Raw genomic sequence first — 26,997 nt, forward strand, 5'->3', positions numbered from 1 at the left:
CGATCCTGCGCTTCGGGTCACCTTTCGGAGGGGGCTCAGCGAGGCGGTGAGAGACCAGCTAGCCACACGGGAGGAGTCCTCTTCCCTCGATGACCTCATCAACCTCGCCATCCGCATCGATGGACGCCTCTGTGAGAGGAGGCGGGAGCGAGTCCTCCAGGGATCCCTTCCCACCCCCCACAGACCCAGCACACAGGAGAGGACCCTCGCCGTAGCTCAACCTACTCCCCCTACTCCCGTCCTGCCCTCATCACAGACGACGACTGGCGAGGAACCCATGCAGCTGGGACGCATGCGCCTTAGCCCAACCGAACGGGAGGCCCGATTCAGGGCAGGCCTGTGTCTCTACAGTGGCCAGAAGGGACATCGCATCAGCGGCTGCCCCACCCGGCCAAAAGATTAGGCTCACCAGGACCTCGGGAGATCCTAGTGAGTCACCTTTCCTGTTCCCGTAGTCCTGCACCACCGAGCCGGCGGATTAGCGTCACTCTGGCCTGGGCGTATCAGCGGATTACAGTGGGGGCCCTCCTCGATTCTGGGGCGGATGAGTGTTTCCTGGACTCGAAGTTCGCTACCCAGGCTAACATCCCGCTAGAAGCACTGGAGGAGCCCGTAGAGGCCTTTGCACTGGACAACCGCCATCTGGCACGCATCACCCAGTGCACCCATCCCATCTCCCTCACCGTGGCGGGAAACCATGTGGAGAACCGCTAGTTCTACCTGATCCAGTCCCCACTGGCCCCTGTGATCCTAGGGCACCCCTGGTTTGTACAGCATGAGCCACACATTGCCTGGTCCTCTGGGATGATACTGGAATGGAGTTCCTCCTGTCACGCCCAGTGTCTACAGGCAGCCCCCAGCCCGTTACCCCGACCAATCCCCAGTGCCCCTCCCCCGGACGTTTCCTCTATTCCTCCGGAGTACCACGATCTGGGAGAGGTTTACAGCAAGACCCGGGCTCAGTCGCTCCCTCCACATAGGCCGTACGACTGTGCAATTGACCTCCGCCCTGGGGCTTCCCTTCCCAGCAGTCGGCTGTACAGCCTGTCTATTCCGGAGAAGGCTTCGATGGACGAGTACATATCAGTCAGTGGCAGCAGGGCTCATTCGGCCGTCGTCCTCCCCGGTGGCAGCGGGCTTCTTCTTCGTGAAGAAGAAGGATGGGGGCCTCCGACCCTGTATTGACTATCGCCAACTGAACGACATAACGGTCAAGAACAAGTACCCCCTCCCCCTCATGAGTTCCACCCTTGAGCCCCTCACCCAGGCTACCATCTTCACCAAGCTGGATCTCCGGAGTGCCTACCACCTGGTTCGAATCAGGAAGGGGGACGAGTGGAAGACCGCCTTCAAGACACCCCGAGGTCACTACGAGTACCGGGTAATGCCGTTCGGCCTTACCAACGCCCCGGCGGAATTCCAGGCGCTCATGAACGACGTGCTCCGCGACATGCTGGACGAGTTGGTGGTCGTTTACCTCAACGACATCCTGGTCTTCTCCAGGACCCTCGAGGATCATGTCCAGCACGTCCGCCGGGTGCTCAAGCGTCTCCTCCTTAACCGGCTCTTCGTCAAGGCTGAGAAGTGCCGATTCCACTCAACCTCTGTCTACTAGTTGGGCTTCGTTGTGGAGAAGGGTCAGACTCGGGCCGACCCCCGCAAGATCCAGGCTGTGGTGGACTGGCCGAACCCCACGTCGCGAAAGGAGTTGCAGAGCTTCCTCGGGTTTGCCAACTTCTACAGGAGATTCATCCGGAACTACAGTGTCGTGGCGGAACCTCTCACCAGGCTGACCTCTCCCTCCCAGCCGTTCATCTGGTCCCCAGCTACCGATGCCGCGTTTCTGGCTCTCAAGAGCAGGTTCACCAGCGCCCCAGTTCTACTCCATCCCGATCCTAAGAGGCAGTTCATTGTGGAGGTGGATGCCTCGGACACCGGCTTGGGGGCGGTTCTTTCCCAACGAGCCGTGGCGGATCAGATGGTTCATCCCTGTGCGTTCTTCTCTCGCCGGTTCCTTCCTGCTGAGGAGAACTACGACATCGGGAACCGGGAGTTGCTGGCAGTGGTAGCCGCTCTGGAGGAGTGGCGCCATTGGCTGGAGGGTGCTGAGCAGCCGTTCACCATCTGGACGGATCATAAGAACTTGACTTTCATCCGGGTGACCAAGCGTCTCAATGGTCGACAGGCTCGGTGGGCCGGCTTCCTCAGTCGGTTCGATTTTTCTCTGACCTATCGTCCCGGTTCCCGCAACATTAAGGCGGATGCCCTGTCCCGACTACACCAAGGGAGGAGGCTGACTGCTGAGGAGTCAGTTCCCATTATCCCCAAGGGCAAGGTGGTTGGCATGGTGGCCTGGGGCATCGAGACCCTCGTGAGACAGGTGTTGCGCTCCCATCCTGCTCCGAGTGGCATGCCCCCACGCCGTCTGTTTGTTCTGGAGTCGGTCAGGTCCCGAGTGCTTCAGTGGGGACATGCTAGCCAGTTTGCCTGCCATCCTGGCGTCCACCGCACCTTCACCTTTCTGGCTCGCCGTTTCTGGTGGCCTACTATGAGGAACGAGGTAAAGGACTTTGTACTGGCCTGCCCCGTTTGTGCCCGCAGCAAGGCCTCTCACCAGGCTCTCGCAGGGCTACTGCAGCCCCTTCCAGTTCCTAGCCGTCCCTGGTCCCATGTGGCATTGGACTTTGTGTCTGGACTTCCGCCCTCCCAGGGGAAGACGGTGATACTAACGGTAGTGGACCCTTTCAGTAAAGGGGTGCACCTGGTGGCCCTCCCTAAACTCCCTTCGGCATTGGAGACGGCGGACCTCCTGACGAGCCACGTGTTCCGGCTTCATGGTCTCCCCTAGGACGTCGTCTCGGACAGAGGACCCCAGTTCATCTCCCAGGTATGGCGAGCATTTTACAAGGGGTTGGGCGCCTCTGTCAGTCTTTCCTCTGGTTATCACCCACAGACAAACGGACAGACTGAGAGGATGAACCAGAGCGTGGAGTCTGCGCTCCGTTGTGTGGCAGCCAGGAGACCATCCTCCTGGAGTCGGTTCCTCCCCTGGGTCAAGTACGCCATCAACTCCCTGGTCAGCTCCGCCACCGGCCTCTCCCCCTTCGAGGCGTCTCTGGGTTACCAGCCGCTGCTCTTTCCTGCTCAGCAGTCGGAAGTGGCAGTTCCCTCCGTGCAGACCCATCTGAACAGGTGTTGTCGTATCTGGGAGGTCACCAGAGCCGCCTTACTCCGAGCGGCTGAACGTGGCAGCCGGGGAGCCAACCGTCGCCGGAACCCAGCTCCCGCATACCAACTGGGGGAGAAGGTTTGGCTGTCCTCCAAGGATCTTCCCCTGCAGTCAACCGCTAAGAAGCTGGATCCCCGGTTCGTTGGACCCTTTGAGATCACAAGGGTGCTCAGTCCTGCAGCGGTGAGGCTGAGACTTCCAACTTCCATGAGGATCCATCCAGTGTTCCATGTGTCGCGAATTAAACCTGTCTCCCACAGTCCCCTGATGCCTCCTGCCCCAGTTCCACCTCCCCCTAAGATCGTAGATGGGCACCCTCAGTGGAATGTTCGCCGACTGATGGATGTTCGCCGACGAGGACGTGGGTACCAGTTTCTGGTGGATTGGGTGGGCTATGGTCCGGAGGAACGAAGCTGGGTGTCCCGCCAGCTCATTATGGACCCAGGACTGTTGACTGACTTTTATCAGGCCCATCCCGAGAAGCCTGGTAAGTCGCCAGGTGGCTCCCGTAGAGGGGGGGGTATTGTCAGGACTCAGCCAGCCGGACTCCCTCCTCAGCCCATTCACACAGTGACACCCGGTACCTCAGAGCGCGCTGCCAGGGAGCTACGGGCTTGGAGGCGGGGACAAGCCAGGTGAGCTCCAACTCACACCTGAAGCCACTCAGCTCGTCCCACAGCTGCAGCTCGTCAGCTCGTTGTATTCGGGGGATAAAGATCAGGACTGTCTGTGTTGACGTTGCGAGTTCGTGCCATGATGTCCGTGGACTTTCCCCCTTGTGTCGTCACTGAACTTTCCCTTGTGTCTTTGCTGACTTTTTTTGTGTAGAGTATTTTCTTGGATTTTTTGGGGTTTGATGTTCGATCACCCGTGGACTAAGGGGACACTTTGAGTTTTTTGTGTTTCTTTTCTAAGCGACTTGTTGTGCTCAATAAACTACGCCGTGTGTTCGGCTAGAACTAAACCTTGCTGTTGTCGTGCGCTTGGGGTCAGAGACAAACCATAACAAAACCTTCCGTTTAATTAAATAAAAAGTGAAAGGAAGAGAGTCCATCCATCCATTATAAGCTCTTATCCGGGGTCGGGTCGCGGTGGCAGCAGGTTCAGCAGGCCGACCCAGGCTTCCCTCTCACCCGCAACACTTTCCAGCTCATTCTGGGGGATCCCGAGGCGTTCCAAGGCCAGCCGGGAGATATAATCCCTCCAGCGTGTCCTCGGTCTTCCCCGGGGCCTCCTACCAGTTGGACGTGCCCGGAAAACCTCTAATGGGAGGCGTCCAGGAGGCATCCTGACTAGATGAACCACCTCAGCTGACTCCTTTGGACACGAAGGAGCAGCGACTCGACTCCGAGCTCCCCCCTGATGTCCGAGCTCCTTACCCTATCTCTAAGGCTGAGCCCGGCCACCCTACGGAGGAAGCTCATTTCGGCCGCTTGTATCCGAGAGAGTGTGAAGTTTTAAGTGTAATTACAAAATGTCAACAGACGAATAAACACTGGAAAACATTATATATTTAAAATGTGAATACATAAGTATGTTTAATCACACGAATGGTACACATTATACAACACATAAAGTAAAGAAATAGATATGTTTAAAGTGTATTACCTGCAAGTGAAAAATACCTTTAAAAGGTATAATATTGGGGTAATAATCTAATAAAAATAGGCAATTTTACGGGTTTGGAAGTAAAAGATAAACAAAACACTGATGATTAAATATGGAAATGTTATCAGATATAGTGTCATGAAGAGTTTTGTCAAAATTAAACGGTTCAGCGGTGAAACGTTGGATGAATATGTTGTTAGATATGTTTCTTTATACATTAAATGTGAGTTTTACCACATTATTCTGAAGTACATTTTAAAGACTACAGTTTTGAGGTCCCTGTACTTTTTTATTTACTCTCAATATCATGCAATAATACTTTTATATTGTAGGTGTCAGTATTACTTCTTACACACTGTATATTTCAAATATTGTCTTTTTCTATTTTAATTAAAGGACTATATTTATTTAACTTTTTAAGCATTATTTACTAATATTGTTTATACTTTTACTCCATTGTTTATATTTTTTACTAATTTTAAATCTATTGTTTATATTTCTTTCTACTTTTAATCTATTGTTTATATTTCTTTCTAATTTTAATTTATTGTTTATATTTCTTTCTACTTTTAATCTATTGTTTATATTTCTTTCTAATTTTAATCTATTGTTTATATTTATTTCTAATTTTACTATATTGTTTATATTTATTTCTACTTTTATTCTTTTGTTCATAATTCTTTCTACTTATTTTCTATTGTTTATATTTCTTTTAATCTTTTGTTTATATTTCTTTCTACTTTTAATCTATTGTTTATATTTCTTTCTACTTTTAATCTTTTGTTTATATTTCTTTTCTACTTTTAATCTTTTGTTTATATTTCTTTCTACTTTTAATCTATTGTTTATATTTCTTTCTACTTTTAATCTTTTGTTTATATTTCTTTCTACTTTTAATCTATTGTTTATATTTCTTTCTACTTTTAATCTATTGTTTGTATTTCTTTCTACTTTTAGCAAGTTGACGTTGACGATGCAAGTTGTTTATTAGTAAATAAATCTGTCATCTGTTTCAAAACAAACAAACGTTTCTCTAGAGAATCTTAAAACAACACAAAGAGACAAAGTGAGGAAGGAGGCGGGTGAGAAAAGGAAGGAAGGAAGGACACAAAGAGGAAGGATGTGACCGGATAAGGGTTCAGGAATCATTTTATTCAGGAGAACCTCAAGGGGGGAAGAGGGCAGGAAGGGAAGGAGGGAAGGAGACGAAGAGAGGGGATGAAGGGGAGGGAGGAGGAGGAGTAAATCAGTGTTGGAGTCTCTGACGCGGAAGAAGAACCAGCCCTCTGAGGAGGAAGAGGAAGAAGAGGAAGAAGAAACCCCAACATGAAACGCCCCCCCCCCCCCCCCCCCCCTCCCTCCTCCGGTTCTCTCCACACTTGTTGAATAACGTCTATTCTCCGGCTCTCTGGTCCTCCTCCCGGTTCCTCGCGTCTTTTCCAACCGGGTCCTGCACGCGCTCGCTCCGGCTGCACGTCCGAGCGCGTCGACTGGAAGAATAACATCCGTTCCGGAGATTTCCTGTCGCCGCGCGCATCATTATTTATCGGATCGATAATTCATCTTTTATTCATTCGGCTTCCCTAAGGGGGAGTTCGGGGGAGGGAGGAGGAGGAGGAGGAGGAGGAAGAGGAGGAGGAAGAGGAAGAGGAGGAAGAGGAAGAGGAAGAGGAGGGGGCGCACCAAGCACGCACGGGTTGCAGCGCCGCTGGGTGGCACCGCTGTCTCCGGCGGAGGGGACTCTGATCTCGGCGTGGTGGACGTCGGCGACGTTGAAAAGGTCCCCCCTCCACCCCCACTCCACCCCTCACGTCACCGCCTCTCCTGGAACTCCCACTCGGTGTTTCACGGAAGGTGGACAGTCGATTCATATCCCAGGAGCAGCTCCGGCCTGAGAGACGCCGGGGAGCTGCGGGTTGACACGCCGGACGCAGCACCCTCTCCGACGGGCAGCACCGCTGCGTCCAGCCGGTGGCGATGACCCTCCACCGGGGGTCGGATAACTAAAGGACCTCGTTTGAATCACAAAGTCGTGACCCGGTTTCCTACTCTGCATTTTTTATATCTGGATTATTAGCTGCTGAGGCGGGAGGCTCTCACAACACACGCCGAGCACGGCGCCCTGTGGCCGGGGCTGCTGCGCCGCCGTCCCCGGTGGGGGGGTGTCTCTCTGCCGGGGGATTTTCTAGAGATCCGGGCTCTTTTTTCTGTGTGCACCACAACAGAAACCCAAGTCCTCCCTCGTGTGGTCGGACATGGCGGACCAGGACGCCGCGGACTGCCGGACTGCGAGCCCCCTGACCGGGAAGAAGAGGGCGCAGCAGTCCCCCGGTCTCCGGCCCAAGTGCCAGGGCTCCGCCCCGGGGCACTGCCTCCGGAGGGTGACCCTCACCAAGCCCACCTTCTGCCACAGCTGCAGCGACTTCATCTGGGGGCTCGTCGGCTTCCTGTGTGAAGGTGAGACTGTATTCATTTATATTAATCCCTACTTGTCCATACATGCTCGTGGCCCACATGCGCACACTTGTTGTGGGAATTGAACCACCGACCCGGCTGGTTGTTCCTGCTGCCTCGAGTGATGCAGCTTAACGGTAGAACCGATTTAACCGGAAGTCAAGTCCTTCGACCTGGAGCCGGACTCTGGTGGTGTGAAACCAGATCCCAGACCAGAACACAGATATAATTTTTGACTGGGATCACAGACCGGATCACAGACTGAAGATCACAGACTGCGACCACAGACTGGGACCACAGACTGGATGGATCACAGACTGGGATCACAGACTGAAGATCACAGACTGGGACCACAGACTGGGACCACAGACTGGATGGATCACAGACTGGGATCACAGACTGAAGATCACAGACTGGGACCACAGACTGGGATCACAGACTGAAGATCACAGACTGCGACCACAGACTGGGACCACAGACTGGGACCACAGACTGGATGGATCACAGACTGCGACCACAGACTGGGATCACAGACTGGGATCACAGACTGAAGATCACAGACTGCGACCACAGACTGGATGGATCACACACTGGGACAACAGACTGGGACAACAGACTGGGATCACAGACTGGGATCACAGACTGAAGACCACAGACTGCGACCACAGACTGGGACCACAGACTGGGATCACAGACTGGGATCACAGACTGAAGATCACAGACTGCGACCACAGACTGGGACCACAGACTGGATGGATCACACACTGGGACAACAGACTGGGACAACAGACTGGGATCACAGACTGAAGATCACAGACTGCGACCACAGACTGGGACCACAGACTGGATGGATCACACACTGGGACAACAGACTGGGACCACAGACTGGGATCACAGACTGCGACCACAGACTGGGATCACAGACTGGGACCACAGACTGGATGGATCACAGACTGGGACAACAGACTGGGACCACTGGGCTCAGTTGAAAGTCTGAATGATTTATCTTCTGCAAACATGAGGAACCAGAATCATTTATTCATTCCTCCTTTACTGTCCTCCCTTTTTCTATTCTTGTCTTGTCTTTTCTTTCCTTTCCTTCCTTTTCCCTTTTCTTTCATTTCCTTTCCTCTTTCCTTTGCCCTTATTTTCTGTCCTGTTTCCATTCCTTTCTTAGTCGTTTCTTTCCCCCCTTTTTTCTTTCTCTTTCCTTTCCTTCTTGTCCTTCTCACAAAGCCACGAATCATGAATTCAACAGGCGAACTAAAGAGCAGATCCAAGAGAACACACACTCACACTCACACTCACACACACACACACACACTCACACTCACACTCACACACACACACTCATATACTCACACACACACACACACTCTCACACACACACTCACACACTCACACACACACACACACACACACTCACACACACACACTCATATACTCACACACACACACACTCACACACACACACTCACACACACACTCACACACTCACACACACACTCACACACACACACACACTCACACACACTCACACACACACACACTCACACACACTCACACTCACACTCACACACACTCACACACATACACACTCACACACACTCACACACATACACACTCACACACTCACACACTCACACACTCACACACACTCACACACATACACACTCACACACTCACACACACACACACACACACACTCACACACTCACACACTCACACACTCTCACACACTCATATACTCACACACACACACACTCACACACACACACTCACACACACACTAACACACTCACACTCTCACACTCACACACACACACACTCACACACACTCACACTCACACACACTCACACACATACACACTCACACACACTCACACACATACACACTCACACACTCACACACACACACTCACACACTCACACACTCACACACTCTCACACACTCACACACACACACACACACACACACACACACACACACACATCACTCTACCCAGTAACACACTGGTTGTCCGCGATCAGAGCTGCAGTCAATTTGTGACTTCCTCCGGGCTGGCATGGCAACAGGAGGTGTGTTTGTGAGTCATGACCATCATCATCATCATCATCTTCTTCATCACCGTCACCAAACAGCAGCAGGTGCATCAAAAGCTGCACAACAATAACAACAACAACAACAACACAAACAAAAGTGCCGCTCGGCTGGATTACGTAATGGTTTCTTCTTTAAGCTGCGGAGTCGGATTAACAATGTGACGTCATCTACATCTGGCTGTGAGCATTTCATATATTTATTTATTTATTTCCATCCATCCATCCATTATGACCTCTTATCCGGGGTCGGGTCGCGGTGGCAGCAGGTTCAGCAGGCCGACCCAGGCTTCCCTCTCACCCGCAACACTTTCCATCTCATTCTGGGGGATCCCGAGGCGTTCCAAGGCCAGCCGGGAGATATAATCCCTCCAGCGTGTCCTCGGTCTTCCCCGGGGCCTCCTACCAGTTGGACGTGCCCGGAAAACCTCTAATGGGAGGCGTCCAGGAGGCATCCTGACTAGATGAACCACCTCAGCTGACTCCTTTGGACACGAAGGAGGAGCGACTCGACTCCGAGCTCCTCCCTGATGTCCGAGCTCCTTACCCTATCTCTAAGGCTGAGCCCGGCCACCCTACGGAGGAAGCTCATTTCGGCCGCTTGTATCCCAGATCTCGTTCTTTCGTCACGACCCAGAGTTCGTGACCATAGGTGAGGGTTGGAACGTAGACCGACCAGTAAATGGAGAGCTTTGCCTTCCGGCTCAGCTCCCTCTTCACTAAGACGGACCGGTACAGCGCCTGTTTTACTGCTGCAGCCGCACCGATCCGCCTGTCGATCTCCCGCTCCACCTTACCCTCACTCGTGAACAAGACCCCGAGATACTTGAACTCCTTCGCTTGGGGTAGGCAGTTTGCCCCCACCTGGAGGGAGCAATCCGCCGGTTTCCGGCAGAGCACCATGGCCTCAGATTTGGAGGTGCTAACTCTCATCCCTGCCGCTTCGCACTCGGCTGCAAAACGCCCCAGTGAATGCTGGAGGTCACGGCCCGAGGAGGCAAACAGGACCACATCATCCGCGAACAGCAGAGAGGCGATCCCGAGACTCCCGAACCGGATCCTCTCCGCCCCCTGGCTGCGCCTAGATATCCTGTCCATGAAGGTCACAAACAGGACCGGTGATAAAGGGCAGCCCTGGCGGAGGCCAACACCCACCGAGAACGTGTCTGACTTACTACCGAGGATACGAACACAGCTCCTACTGCAGGCGTACAGAGACCGGATGGCCCGTGCCAACGGGTCCGGCACCCCATACTCCCGCAGCACCCCCCACAAAACCCCCGAGGTACCCGGTCGAAAGCCTTCTCCAGGTCTACAAAGCACATGTAAACTGGTTGGGCAAACTCCCAGGACCCCTCCAGTAATCTTGCGAGGGTAAAGAGCTGGTCCACTGTTCCACGACCGGGACGGAATCCGCACTGTTCGTCCTGAATCTGAGGTTCGACAAGCGGTCGGAGCCTCCTCTCCAGCACCCTGGCATAAGCTTTTCCCGGGAGGCTGAGCAGTGTGATACCACGATAGTTCGAGCACACTCTCCGTCCCCCTTCTTGAAGATGGGAACCACCACCCCGGTCTGCCAGTCCATGGGCACTGTTCCCGACCCCCATGCGACACTGAAAAGGCGTGTCAACCAAGACAGCCCAACAATGTCCAGCGCTTTCAGCATCTCAGGGCGGATCTCATCCACCCCTGGCGCCTTGCCACCAAGGAGCTTTTTGACTACCTTAGCGACCTCTGCCAGGGATATGGGTGAATCCACCCCAAAGTCTTCCGGCGCTGCCCCCTCTCCGGGGGACATGTTGGCCGGGTTTAGGAGTTCCTCAAAGTGCTCTTTCCACCGCCCGACGATGTCCCCAGTCCGGGTCAGCAGTCCCCCCCCCCTGCTGAGAACAGCCTGGGGTATTTATTTATATATATATATATATATATATATATATATATATATATATATATATATATATATATATATATATATATATATATATATATATTTAAAATGTATCCATACAAACTCATGTGGGCGAGATGAATCCAAACCATCAATATAAACTTCACCGTCTTAGGTGCATTTTGAGTTTGACTGACATGTTTTGGGCTGAAATACCTCATTAAAACCAATTGTGTCAGAAATCAGAAGTAAACAGTTAAAATAAAGAGTTGGAGTCGAGAAGTAAAGTGACTTAATTCACAATTCAAAGGGGAAATAAACGAAGTGAACGTGACGCTATAAAGATGTAGACTGTAGGTAGACTGTAAATGACCAAAGGCCTTGGAGATTGGACTGGGACACACTGGTTTACATGATCTGGGTGAACTGGTTTCTGTGTGTCCCATCGACCTGATAGTAAAGTGAACAGGAAGTGACCGTATTAGGACTGAGGGCACCTGTCAATCACTTAGTAGCCCCGCCATAAAGCATAAAGATTGCAAAGGATTGTGGTTCCTCAACACCTGAACTCTGGGCTGGTTTTCTTCCTTCGTGAAACCAACCGGGCACGGTGGCGTTCGGGTCAGCGGTTTAGTGGATCTGCTGGGAATCGAACCTGCAACCCGCCGGTTGTCGGTGCCTTGCTCAGCGGCCTCTGACTGCCCTTCTCTGTCTCCTCCAGTGTGCAACTTCATGTGTCACGAGAAATGCCTGAAGACGCTGCGTTGGCCTTGTTCCTGCATGACCCCGGCTGCTGTCCGGGTGAGTAAAACAAACGCCTCACGATCAATAAACCGCCGTGATGAACACGAGGAGCTCAAGTACTCAACTTAAGTACTAGGTAATAATAATAGTATTATTATTAGTACTAATGAGTACTCACTCTCAGAGGTACATGTAGTACTTTATACTGTACTACATCTCAGAGGTACATGTTGCACTTTATACTGTACTACATCTCAGAGGTACATGTTGTACTTTATACTGTACTACATCTCAGAGGTACATGTTGTACTTTATACTGTACTACATCTCAGAGGTACATGTACTTTATACTATACTACACCTCAGAGGTACATGTTGTACTTTATACTGTACTACATCTCAGAGGTACATGTACTTTATACTATACTACACCTCAGAGGTACATGTTGTACTTTATACTGTACTACATCTCAGAGGTACATGTTGTACTTTATACAGTACTACATCTCAGAGGTACATGTACTTTATACTGTACTACACCTCAGAGGTACATGTTGTACTTTATACTGTACTACACCTCAGAGGTACATGTTGTATTGTATACTGTACTACATCTCAGAGGTACATGTACTTTATACTGTACTACACCTCAGAGGTACATGTTGTATTGTATACTGTACTACATCTCAGAGGTACATGTAGTACTTTATACTGTACTACATCTCAGAGGTACATGTACTTTATACTGTACTACATCTCAGAGGTACATGTTGTACTTTATACAGTACTACATCTCAGAGGTACATGTACTTTATACTGTACTACACCTCAGAGGTACATGTTGTACTTTATACTGTACTACACCTCAGAGGTACATGTTGTACTTTATACTGTACTACACCTCAGAGGTACATGTTGTACTTTATACTGTACTACACCTCAGAGGTACATGTTGTATTGTATACTGTACTACATCTCAGAGGTACATGTTGTACTTTATACTGTACTACATCTCAGAGGTACATGTTGTACTTTATATAGTACTACATCTCAGAGGTACATGTACTTTATACTGTACTACATCTCAGAGGTACATGTTGTACTTTATACAGTACTACATCTCAGAGGTACATGTACTTTATACTGTACTACATCTCAGAGGTACATGTACTTTATACTGTACTACACCTCAGAGGTACATGTTGTATTATATACTGTACTACATCTCAGAGGTACATGTTGTACTTTATACTGTACTACACCTCAGAGGTACATGTTGTACTTTATACTGTACTACACCTCAGAGGTACATGTACTTTATACTGTACTACATCTCAGAGGTACATGTTGTACTTTATACTGTACTACATCTCAGAGGTACATGTACTTTATACTATACTACATCTCAGAGGTACATGTTGTATTTCTTACTGTACTACATCTCAGAGGTACATGTTGTACTTTATACTGTACTACATCTCAGAGGTACATGTACTTTATACTGTACTACACCTCAGAGGTACATGTTGTACTTTATACTGTACTACATCTCAGAGGTACATGTTGTACTTTATACTGTACTACATCTCAGAGGTACATGTTGTACTTTATACTGTACTACATCTCAGAGGTACATGTTGTACTTTATACTGTACTACATCTCAGGGGTACATGTACTTTATACTGTACTACATCTCAGAGGTACATGTTGTACTTTATACTGTACTACATCTCAGAGGTACATGTTGTACTTCTTACTGTACTACATCTCAGAGGTACATGTTGTACTTTATACTGTACTACATCTCAGAGGTACATGTTGTACTTTATACTGTACTACATCTCAGAGGTACATGTTGTACTTTATACTGTACTACATCTCAGAGGTACATGTTGTACTTTATACTGTACTACATCTCAGAGGTACATGTTGTACTTTATACTGTACTACACCTCAGAGGTACATGTACTTTATACTGTACTACATCTCAGAGGTACATGTACTTTATACTGAACTACACCTCAGAGGTACATGTAGTACTTTATACTGAACTACACCTCAGAAGTACATGTACTTTATACTGTACTACATCTCAGAGGTACATGTACTTTATACTGTACTACACCTCAGAGGTACATGTAGTACTTTATACTGAACTACACCTCAGAAGTACATACAAACACCTCGACGAGGGAACAGGAAGTGACTCATGTGGGTGTCATGAATCTTTTGGTCATTAAGATACTTGTGTTCCTGTAACCTCCAAAATAAAACACTACTTCATTATATTTGAAGTATTTAGGGCAATAAAAACACGTTTTCACCCATTTTTAAATACTTTAAATCTTTAAAGAGGCCAGTTTTCTTTGAGACTTTGACTTCTATTTGCTGCCTTTTTTAAGTCCTCTTGTGTTTTGGTGAAAACCAGCTGCCGGCCCTGATGGGGGCCCCCGGGCTCCGGCCCCCGTGACAGCCGGGCCTTTACTTTGACATGTCAACATACTAGAACATGTTGTTCTAGTACCGTTGTTGTCACACTGCATATAATCCTAATCCTCTCTGGAGCCATTATTGACTTAAACCTCCGTGTTTAAAAAGCTTGTTTTTTAAAATACTGATCTAAGTATTTGAATTGTTTTGCCTTTTTAAATATACAAAGACCCTCTGGGGAGTTCTTGGTGTCTTAGCTCCCGCTGTGTTGACCCGGTCTCCTCGCTGCCCCCTGCAGGTTCCCGTGGCTCACTGCTTCGGCCCCGCCGGCCAGAAGAAACGTTTCTGCTGCGTCTGCAGGAAACCGACGGAGGGCAACGCGGCGCTGCGCTGCGAAGGTCAGGACCGTCATCCACCACTTTAAACCCATTTATTAATTATTATAAAAGCATTCTGTGAGGTGAGAAGAGAACAATGTCAGACCTGCAGAGAGATTCATTTAGATTATTTAAATCATTTTCAGCTTGTACCACTCAAAATACACAGACACGAAGTAATAGCAAAAAACCCAAAAATATTCATCAAACAATAATATACTGTGTGTGTGTATATGTATGTATGTGTGTATATATGTATGTATGTGTGTATATATATATGTATATATATATATATAATGAAATTAATAATATCGAAACAAATTAGATTTTAAAAATCAAAAAGATGCATCAAATGTATAAATAAATAAATGTGTAAAATAACTAATGCTGAACTGAAAAAGTCAAACTGGTGAAGTAAAGTCTAAAAACCTTTGGTTGTGACCTTTGAACTCACATTCCTGCTGTGTGTGTGTGTGTGTGTGTGTGTGTGTGTGTGTGTGTGTGTGTGTGTGTGTGTGTGTGTGTGTGTGTGTGTGTGTGTGTGTGTGTGTGTGTGTGTGTGTGTGTGTGTGTGTGTGTGTGTGTGTGTGTGTGTGTGTGTGTGTTTCAGTGTGTGAGCTGCATGTCCATGCTGACTGTGCCGTCTTCAGCTGTGCAGACTGTCGCAGTTCTCACCTGGACGGGACTCTGGAGCAGGTGAGGGCGACTCCTCTGGTTGTATAGAAGTCTGTGCTTCATGTGTTAAAGCTGCATTCTCTCTCCTGACCACCAGGGGGCGACTCCTCTGGTTGTATAGAAGTCTATGCTTCATGTGTTAAAGCTGCATTCTCTCTCCTGACCACCAGGGGGCGACTCCTCTGGTTGTATAGAAGTCTATGCTTCATGTGTTAAAGCTGCATTCTCTCTCCTGACCACCAGGGGGCGACTCCTCTGGTTGTATAGAAGTCTATGCTTCATGTGTTAAAGCTGCATTCTCTCTCCTGACCACCAGGGGGCGAGTCCTCTGGTTGTATAGAAGTCTGTGCTCATGTGTTAAAGCTGCATTCTCTCTCCTGACCACCAGGGGGCGACTCCTCTGGTTGTATAGAAGTCTAAGCTTCATGTGTTAAAGCTGCATTCTCTCTCCTGACCACCAGGGGGCGACTCCTCTGGTTGTATAGAAGTCTATATAAATGACTCAGTAAACATTGTAAACTTTAGTTTATGGTCCCAAGTCTTTCAATACTGCCTGATGTTCATTTAGTAAAACAGTCCTTAAACCAACGGACGTCGTCACGACAACTACGTCAGCTTCTTAAACCGTCTGTGGAAAGTAGAATGTCACAATTGAATGTAAAGTGCGTGCAACAATACATACTTTGTAATTGCGGCTGTGACCTTTGACCTCTGATGTCGTCGCCACACGGTTACTCTTCATCGAGTCAAGTTCATTTTTGTTCCGTGGCCAAAAAGACTGAACAAAAGATCTGCAGTACATTAACAGATCAATGAATGTGCTTGATTAGTCTGACTGATCACCTGACACCTGTGTGTGTGTGTGTGTGTGTGTGTGTGTGTGTGTGTGTGTGTGTCGCTCCCAGCTGATTGATCGGTTCACAGGCGCTAATTAAAAATCAATAGCGTGAAGCTCCTGTAGAACTGCTGATGGATAGGAAACCAGCAGCAGAAACGGACTGGTTCAGACTGGTTCAGACTGGTTCAGACTGGTTCTCGACTTCACAGCCACTGGTACTGGAGTTGTCAATATTTAACAACACATGTGTGGTTTGATCAATAATCTCCTGAAACAGCTGTTTTTGTAGTTTTCAATCAAACAAACAGGAGGAAATAGTGCATTTGCTGGGGACTATTTTCAGCGGATTAATCCATATTTGGTGTGTGTGATCAGTCAGAATGAACTGGTGATGATGATGATGATGATGGTGATGATGAAGAGGGTGAAGATGATGGTGATGATGATGAAGATGAGGGTGATGGTGATGATGATGAGGATGGTGATGATGAAGAGGGTGAAGATGATGGTGATGATGATGAAGGTGATGAATGTGATGATGATGATGAATGTGATGATGATGATGAGGGTGATGATGATGGTGTGGATGATGGTGATGAGGGTGATGATGATGGTGATGATGATGAAGATGATGGTGATGAATGTGATGATGATGATGAATGTGATGATGATGATGAGGATGATGATGGTGGTGGTGACGATGATGATGATGAGGATGGTGATGATGGTGATGATGATGATGGTGACGATGATGATGGTGATGATGATGGTGACGATGATGATGATGGTGATGATTAAGAGGGTGATGATGAGGATGGTGATGATGGTGACGATGATGATGATGGTGATGATGATGGTGACGATGATGATGGTGACGATGATGATGGTGATGATGATGATGATGGTGATGATGATGGTGATGATTAAGAGGGTGATGAGGATGGTGGTGATGGTGATGACGATGATGAAGATAATGATGATGATGATGGTGATGATTAAGAGGGTGATGATGAGGATGGTGATGATGATGATGGTGATGATGATGATGATGATGATGATGATGGTGACGATGACGATGATGATGGTGATGATGATGATGATGATGATGGTGATGATTAAGAGGGTGATGAGGATGGTGGTGATGACGATGATGAAGATAATGATGATGATGATGATGGTGATGATGATGGTGGTGATGATGATGATGGTGGTGATGATGAGGATGGTGATGATGGTGATGATGATGAGGATGGTGATGATGGTGACGATGATGATGATGGTGATGATGATGAGGGTGGTGATGATGGTGACGATGATGGTGATGATGGTGATGATGATGAGGATGATGAGGATGGTGATGATGATGATGAGGATGATGATGGTGGTGATGATGGTGGTGATGATGATGGTGATGATGATGATGATGAGGATGGTGATGATGGTGATGGTGATGATGGTGATGGTGATGATGGTTATGATGGTGATGATGATGAGGATGGTGATGATGGTGACGATGATGATGATGGTGACGATGATGATGATGGTGATGATGGTGATGATGATGAGGGTGGTGATGATGGTGATGATGGTGATGATGATGAGGATGGTGATGATGGTGACGATGATGATGATGATGGTGACGATGATGATGATGAGGGTGGTGATGATGATGATGGTGGTGATGAAAGAACAGCAGTGAGGCTCACTGATATCTTTTCCAGTTCTCTTAACCGCTCACTCAGGATCTACTTTCTGCCGCTGCAGGATACGTTTCACCACCACTGGAGGGAGGGGAACCTGGCGTCGGCGGCGAGATGTGATGTGTGTCGGCGATCCTGCGGTTCTTCTGACGTCCTGGCGGGAATAAGATGCGAGTGGTGCGGTGTCACGGTGAGGATCAGCAGAACCGCATCAAACCAGACCTGCAGACCTCTAACCTACAGACCCGAAGACCTCTAGAATTCTAGACCTCTTGACCTGCAGGACTCTGGACTTGCAGACCTTTAACATACTTGCAGACCTCTAGACCTAGAGACCTGCAGACCTTTAACATACTTGCAGGCCTCTAGACCTACAGACCTTTAACATACGTGCAGACCTCTAGACCTACAGACCTGCAGACCTTTAACATACTTGCAGACCTTTAGACCTACAGACCTGCAGACCTTTAACATACTTGCAGTCCTCTAGACCTACAGACCTTTAACATACTTGCAGACCTTTAGACCTTTAACATACTTGCAGACCTTTAGACCTACAGACCTTTAACATACTTGCAGACCTTTAGACCTTTAACATACTTGCAGACCTTTAGACCTTTAACATACTTGCAGACCTTTAGACCTACAGACCTGCAGACCTTTAACATACTTGCAGACCTCTAGACCTGCAGACCTTTAACATACTTGCAGACCTTTAGACCTACAGACCTGCAGACCTTTAACATACTTGCAGTCCCCTAGACCTACAGACCTTTAACATACTTGCAGACCTTTAGACCTGCAGACCTTTAACATACTTGCAGACCTTTAGACCTACAGACCTGCAGACCTTTAACATACTTGCAGTCCTCTAGACCCACAGACCTTTAACATACTTGCAGACCTTTAGACCTACAGACCTGTAACATACTTGCAGACCTCTAGATCTACAGACCTGCAGACCTTTAACATACTTGCAGACCTCTAGACCTACAGACCTGCAGACCTTTAACATACTTGCAGACCTTTAGACCTACAGACCTTTAACATACTTGCAGACCTTTAGACCTACATACCTACAGACCTTTAACATACTTGCAGACCTCTAGACCTACAGACCTGCAGACCTTTAACATACTTGCAGACCTCTAGACCTACAGACCTTTAACATACTTGCAGACCTCTAGACCTACAGACCTGCAGACCTTTAACATACTTGCAGTCCTCTAGACCTACAGACCTTTAACATACTTGCAGACCTTTAGACCTGCAGACCTTTAACATACTTGCAGACCTTTAGACCTACAGACCTGCAGACCTTTAACATAATTGCAGTCCTCTAGACCCACAGACCTTTAACATACTTGCAGACCTTTAGACCTACAGACCTGTAACATACTTGCAGACCTCTAGACCTACAGACGTGCAGACCTTTAACATACTTGCAGACCTACAGACCTTTAACATACTTGCAGACCTCTAGACCTACAGACCTGCAGACCTTTAACATACTTGCAGACCTCTAGACCTACAGACCTGCAGACCTTTAACATACTTGCAGACCTTTAGACCTACAGACCTTTAACATACTTGCAGACCTTTAGACCTACATACCTACAGACCTTTAACATACTTGCAGACCTTTAGACCTGCAGACCTTTAACATACTTGCAGACCTTTAGACCTACATACCTTCAACATACTTGCAGACCTCTAGACCTACATACCTTTAACATACTTGCAGACCTCTAGACCTACAGACCTGCAGACCTTTAACATACTTGCAGACCTTTAGACCTACAGACCTTTAACATACTTGCAGACCTTTAGACCTACGTACCTACAGACCTTTAACATACTTGCAGACCTCTAGACCTACAGACCTGCAGACCTTTAACATACTTGCAGACCTTTAGACCTACAGACCTTTAACATACTTGCAGACCTTTAGACCTACATACCTACAGACCTTTAACATACTTGCAGACCTTTAGACCTACATACCTACATACCTTTAACATACTTGCAGACCTTTAGACCTACAGACCTTTAACATACTTGCAGACCTCTAGACCTACATACCTTTAACATACTTGCAGACCTTTAGACCTACAGACCTTTAACATACTTACGGACCTTTAGACCTTTAGACCTACATACCTTTAACATACTTGCAGACCTTTAGACCTACAGACCTTTAACATACTTACAGACCTTTAGACCTACAGACCTGCAGACCTTTAGACCTACAGACCTTTAACATACCTACATACCTTTAACATACTTGCAGACCTCTAGACCTACATACCTGCAGACCTTTAACATACTTGCAGACCTTTAGACCTGCAGACCTTTAACATACTTGCAGACCTTTAGACCTACAGACCTGCAGACCTTTAACATACTTGCAGTCCTCTAGACCTACAGACCTTTAACATACTTGCATACCTTTAACATACTTGCAGACCTTTATACCTACAGACCTGTAACATACTTGCAGACCTCTAGACCTACAGACCTGCAGACCTTTAACATACTTGCAGCCCTCTAGACCTACAGACCTTTAACATACTTGCAGACCTCTAGACCTACAGACCTGCAGACCTTTAACATACTTGCAGACCTCTAGACCTGCAGACCTTTAACATACTTGCAGACCTTTAGACCTACAGACCTGCAGACCTTTAACATACTTGCAGTCCCCTAGACCTACAGACCTTTAACATACTTGCAGACCTTTAGACCTGCAGACCTTTAACATACTTGCAGACCTTTAGACCTACAGACCTGCAGACCTTTAACATACTTGCAGTCCTCTAGACCCACAGACCTTTAACATACTTGCAGACCTTTAGACCTACAGACCTGTAACATACTTGCAGACCTCTAGACCTACAGACCTGCAGACCTTTAACATACTTGCAGACCTCTAGACCTACAGACCTGCAGACCTTTAACATACTTGCAGACCTTTAGACCTACAGACCTTTAACATACTTGCAGACCTTTAGACCTACATACCTACAGACCTTTAACATACTTGCAGACCTCTAGACCTACAGACCTGCAGACCTTTAACATACTTGCAGACCTTTAGACCTACAGACCTTTAACATACTTGCAGACCTTTAGACCTACATACCTACAGACCTTTAACATACTTGCAGACCTTTAACATACTTGCAGACCTTTAGACCTACATACCTACAGACCTTTAACATACTTGCAGACCTTTAGACCTACAGACCTTTAACATACTTGCAGACCTCTAGACCTACATACCTTTAACATACTTGCAGACCTTTAGACCTACAGACCTTTAACATACTTACAGACCTTTAGACCTTTAGACCTACAGACCTTTAACATACTTGCAGACCTACAGACCCACAGACCTTTAACATACTTGCAGACCTTTAGACCTACATACCTACAGACCTTTAACATACTTGCAGACCTTTAGACCTACATACCTACATACCTTTAACATACTTGCAGACCTTTAGACCTACAGACCTTTAACATACTTGCAGACCTCTAGACCTACATACCTTTAACATACTTGCAGACCTTTAGACCTACAGACCTTTAACATACTTACGGACCTTTAGACCTTTAGACCTACAGACCTTTAACATACTTGCAGACCTTTAGACCTACAGACCTTTAACATACTTACAGACCTTTAGACCTACAGACCTGCAGACCTTTAGACCTACAGACCTTTAACATACCTACATACCTTTAACATACTTGCAGACCTCTAGACCTACATACCTGCAGACCTTTAACATACTTGCAGACCTTTAGACCTGCAGACCTTTAACATACTTGCAGACCTTTAGACCTACAGACCTGCAGACCTTTAACATACTTGCAGTCCTCTAGACCTACAGACCTTTAACATACTTGCATACCTTTAACATACTTGCAGACCTTTAGATCTGCAGACCTTTAACATACTTGCAGACCTTTATACCTACAGACCTGTAACATACTTGCAGACCTCTAGACCTACAGACCTGCAGACCTTTAACATACTTGCAGACCTTTATACCTACAGACCTGTAACATACTTGCAGACCTCTAGACCTACAGACCTGCAGACCTTTAACATACTTGCAGCCCTCTAGACCTACAGACCTTTAACATACTTGCAGACCTCTAGACCTACAGACCTGCAGACCTTTAACATACTTGCAGACCTCTAGACCTGCAGACCTTTAACATACTTGCAGACCTTTAGACCTACAGACCTGCAGACCTTTAACATACTTGCAGTCCCCTAGACCTACAGACCTTTAACATACTTGCAGACCTTTAGACCTGCAGACCTTTAACATACTTGCAGACCTTTAGACCTACAGACCTGCAGACCTTTAACATACTTGCAGTCCTCTAGACCCACAGACCTTTAACATACTTGCAGACCTTTAGACCTACAGACCTGTAACATACTTGCAGACCTCTAGACCTACAGACCTGCAGACCTTTGACATACTTGCAGACCTCTAGACCTACAGACCTGCAGACCTTTAACATACTTGCAGACCTTTAGACCTACAGACCTTTAACATACTTGCAGACCTTTAGACCTACATACCTACAGACCTTTAACATACTTGCAGACCTCTAGACCTACAGACCTGCAGACCTTTAACATACTTGCAGACCTTTAGACCTACAGACCTTTAACATACTTGCAGACCTTTAGACCTACATACCTACAGACCTTTAACATACTTGCAGACCTTTAGACCTGCAGACCTTTAACATACTTGCAGACCTTTAGACCTACATACCTACATACCTTTAACATACTTGCAGACCTTTAGACCTACAGACCTTTAACATACTTGCAGACCTCTAGACCTACATACCTTTAACATACTTGCAGACCTTTAGACCTACAGACCTTTAACATACTTACAGACCTTTAGACCTTTAGACCTACAGACCTTTAACATACTTGCAGACCTACAGACCCACAGACCTTTAACATACTTGCAGACCTTTAGACCTACATACCTACAGACCTTTAACATACTTGCAGACCTTTAGACCTACATACCTACATACCTTTAACATACTTGCAGACCTTTAGACCTACAGACCTTTAACATACTTGCAGACCTCTAGACCTACATACCTTTAACATACTTGCAGACCTTTAGACCTACAGACCTTTAACATACTTACGGACCTTTAGACCTTTAGACCTACAGACCTTTAACATACTTGCAGACCTTTAGACCTACAGACCTTTAACATACTTACAGACCTTTAGACCTACAGACCTGCAGACCTTTAGACCTACAGACCTTTAACATACCTACATACCTTTAACATACTTGCAGACCTCTAGACCTACATACCTGCAGACCTTTAACATACTTGCAGACCTTTAGACCTGCAGACCTTTAACATACTTGCAGACCTTTAGACCTACAGACCTGCAGACCTTTAACATACTTGCAGTCCTCTAGACCTACAGACCTTTAACATACTTGCATACCTTTAACATACTTGCAGACCTTTAGATCTGCAGACCTTTAACATACTTGCAGACCTTTATACCTACAGACCTGTAACATACTTGCAGACCTCTAGACCTACAGACCTGCAGACCTTTAACATACTTGCAGCCCTCTAGACCTACAGACCTTTAACATACTTGCAGACCTCTAGACCTACAGACCTGCAGACCTTTAACATACTTGCAGACCTCTAGACCTGCAGACCTTTAACATACTTGCAGACCTTTAGACCTACAGACCTGCAGACCTTTAACATACTTGCAGTCCCCTAGACCTACAGACCTTTAACATACTTGCAGACCTTTAGACCTGCAGACCTTTAACATACTTGCAGACCTTTAGACCTACAGACCTGCAGACCTTTAACATACTTGCAGTCCTCTAGACCCACAGACCTTTAACATACTTGCAGACCTTTAGACCTACAGACCTGTAACATACTTGCAGACCTCTAGACCTACAGACCTGCAGACCTTTAACATACTTGCAGACCTCTAGACCTACAGACCTGCAGACCTTTAACATACTTGCAGACCTTTAGACCTACAGACCTTTAACATACTTGCAGACCTTTAGACCTACATACCTACAGACCTTTAACATACTTGCAGACCTCTAGACCTACAGACCTGCAGACCTTTAACATACTTGCAGACCTTTAGACCTACAGACCTTTAACATACTTGCAGACCTTTAGACCTACATACCTACAGACCTTTAACATACTTGCAGACCTTTAGACCTACAGACCTTTAACATACTTGCAGACCTTTAGACCTACATACCTACATACCTTTAACATACTTGCAGACCTTTAGACCTACAGACCTTTAACATACTTGCAGACCTCTAGACCTACATACCTTTAACATACTTGCAGACCTTTAGACCTACAGACCTTTAACATACTTACAGACCTTTAGACCTTTAGACCTACAGACCTTTAACATACTTGCAGACCTACAGACCCACAGACCTTTAACATACTTGCAGACCTACAGACCCACAGACCTTTAACATACTTGCAGACCTTTAGACCTACAGACCTGTAACATACTTGCAGACCTCTAGACCTACAGACCTTTAACAGACCTGCAGACCTTTAGACCTACAGACCTTTAACATACTTGCAGACCTTTAGACCTACAGACCTTTAACATACTTGCAGACCTACAGACCCACAGACCTTTAACATACTTGCAGACCTTTAGACCTACAGACCTACAGACCTTTAACAGACCTGCAGACTTTTAGACCTACAGACCTTTAACATACTTGCAGTCCCACAGACCTTTAACATACTTGCAGACCTTTAGACCTACAGACCTGTAACATACTTGCAGACCTTTAGACCTACAGACCTGTAACATACTTGCAGACCTCTAGACCTACAGACGTGCAGACCTTTAAGATACTTGCAGACCTACAGACCTTTAACATACTTGCAGACCTCTAGACCTACAGACCTGCAGACCTTTAACATACTTGCAGACCTCTAGACCTACAGACCTTTAACATACTTGCAGACCTTTAGACCTACAGACCTTTAACATACTTGCAGACCTTTAGACCTACAGACCTACAGACCTTTAACATACTTGCAGACCTTTAGACCTACATACCTACATACCTTTAACATACTTGCAGACCTTTAGACCTACAGACCTTTAACATACTTGCAGACCTTTAGACCTACAGACCTTTAACATACTTGCAGACCTTTAGACCTACATACCTACAGACCTTTTACATACTTGCAGACCTTTAGACCTTTAACATACTTGCAGACCTCTAGACCTGCAGACCTTTAACATACTTGCAGACCTTTAGACCTACAGACCTGCAGACCTTTAACATACTTGCAGTCCCCTAGACCTACAGACCTTTAACATACTTGCAGACCTTTAGACCTGCAGACCTTTAACATACTTGCAGACCTTTAGACCTACAGACCTGCAGACCTTTAACATACTTGCAGTCCTCTAGACCCACAGACCTTTAACATACTTGCAGACCTTTAGACCTACAGACCTGTAACATACTTGCAGACCTCTAGACCTACAGACCTGCAGACCTTTAACATACTTGCAGACCTCTAGACCTACAGACCTGCAGACCTTTAACATACTTGCAGACCTTTAGACCTACAGACCTTTAACATACTTGCAGACCTTTAGACCTACATACCTACAGACCTTTAACATACTTGCAGACCTCTAGACCTACAGACCTGCAGACCTTTAACATACTTGCAGACCTTTAGACCTACAGACCTTTAACATACTTGCAGACCTTTAGACCTACATACCTACAGACCTTTAACATACTTGCAGACCTTTAGACCTGCAGACCTTTAACATACTTGCAGACCTTTAGACCTACATACCTACATACCTTTAACATACTTGCAGACCTTTAGACCTACAGACCTTTAACATACTTGCAGACCTCTAGACCTACATACCTTTAACATACTTGCAGACCTTTAGACCTACAGACCTTTAACATACTTACAGACCTTTAGACCTTTAGACCTACAGACCTTTAACATACTTGCAGACCTACAGACCCACAGACCTTTAACATACTTGCAGACCTTTAGACCTACATACCTACAGACCTTTAACATACTTGCAGACCTTTAGACCTACATACCTACAGACCTTTAACATACTTGCAGACCTTTAGACCTACAGACCTTTAACATACTTGCAGACCTCTAGACCTACATACCTTTAACATACTTGCAGACCTTTAGACCTACAGACCTTTAACATACTTACGGACCTTTAGACCTTTAGACCTACAGACCTTTAACATACTTGCAGACCTTTAGACCTACAGACCTTTAACATACTTACAGACCTTTAGACCTACAGACCTGCAGACCTTTAGACCTACAGACCTTTAACATACCTACATACCTTTAACATACTTGCAGACCTCTAGACCTACATACCTGCAGACCTTTAACATACTTGCAGACCTTTAGACCTGCAGACCTTTAACATACTTGCAGACCTTTAGACCTACAGACCTGCAGACCTTTAACATACTTGCAGTCCTCTAGACCTACAGACCTTTAACATACTTGCATACCTTTAACATACTTGCAGACCTTTAGATCTGCAGACCTTTAACATACTTGCAGACCTTTATACCTACAGACCTGTAACATACTTGCAGACCTCTAGACCTACAGACCTGCAGACCTTTAACATACTTGCAGACCTTTATACCTACAGACCTGTAACATACTTGCAGACCTCTAGACCTACAGACCTGCAGACCTTTAACATACTTGCAGACCTCTAGACCTACAGACCTTTAACATACTTGCAGACCTTTAGACCTACAGACCTACAGACCTTTACATACTTGCAGACCTTAGACCTTAACATACTTGCAGACCTCTA

The 26,997-nt window shown here is 46.6% G+C and overlaps 1 protein-coding gene across 4 annotated transcripts in view; it reads left to right on the forward strand.

Moving 5' to 3' along the window:
* The first annotated feature begins 6,197 nt into the window (after window positions 1-6,197).
* The window catches only part of LOC117737786 (diacylglycerol kinase theta-like), a 44,400-nt gene continuing 23,600 nt past the window's right edge, over window positions 6,198-26,997 (forward strand). For all 4 annotated transcript variants that reach the window (XM_034543959.1, XM_034543961.1, XM_034543960.1 and 1 more), the window contains exons 1-5: window positions 6,198-7,294; window positions 12,001-12,080; window positions 14,753-14,852; window positions 15,442-15,527; window positions 18,109-18,234. In XM_034543959.1, coding sequence (XP_034399850.1) covers window positions 7,093-7,294; window positions 12,001-12,080; window positions 14,753-14,852; window positions 15,442-15,527; window positions 18,109-18,234 — 594 coding nt within the window. In that variant the 5' untranslated portion in view covers window positions 6,198-7,092. The remainder of the gene's footprint in view (window positions 7,295-12,000; window positions 12,081-14,752; window positions 14,853-15,441; window positions 15,528-18,108; window positions 18,235-26,997) is intronic.

This window comes from Cyclopterus lumpus, chromosome 10, assembly GCF_009769545.1.
Source record: "Cyclopterus lumpus isolate fCycLum1 chromosome 10, fCycLum1.pri, whole genome shotgun sequence".
In the NCBI taxonomy this organism is placed as follows: Eukaryota; Metazoa; Chordata; class Actinopteri; order Perciformes; family Cyclopteridae; genus Cyclopterus; species Cyclopterus lumpus.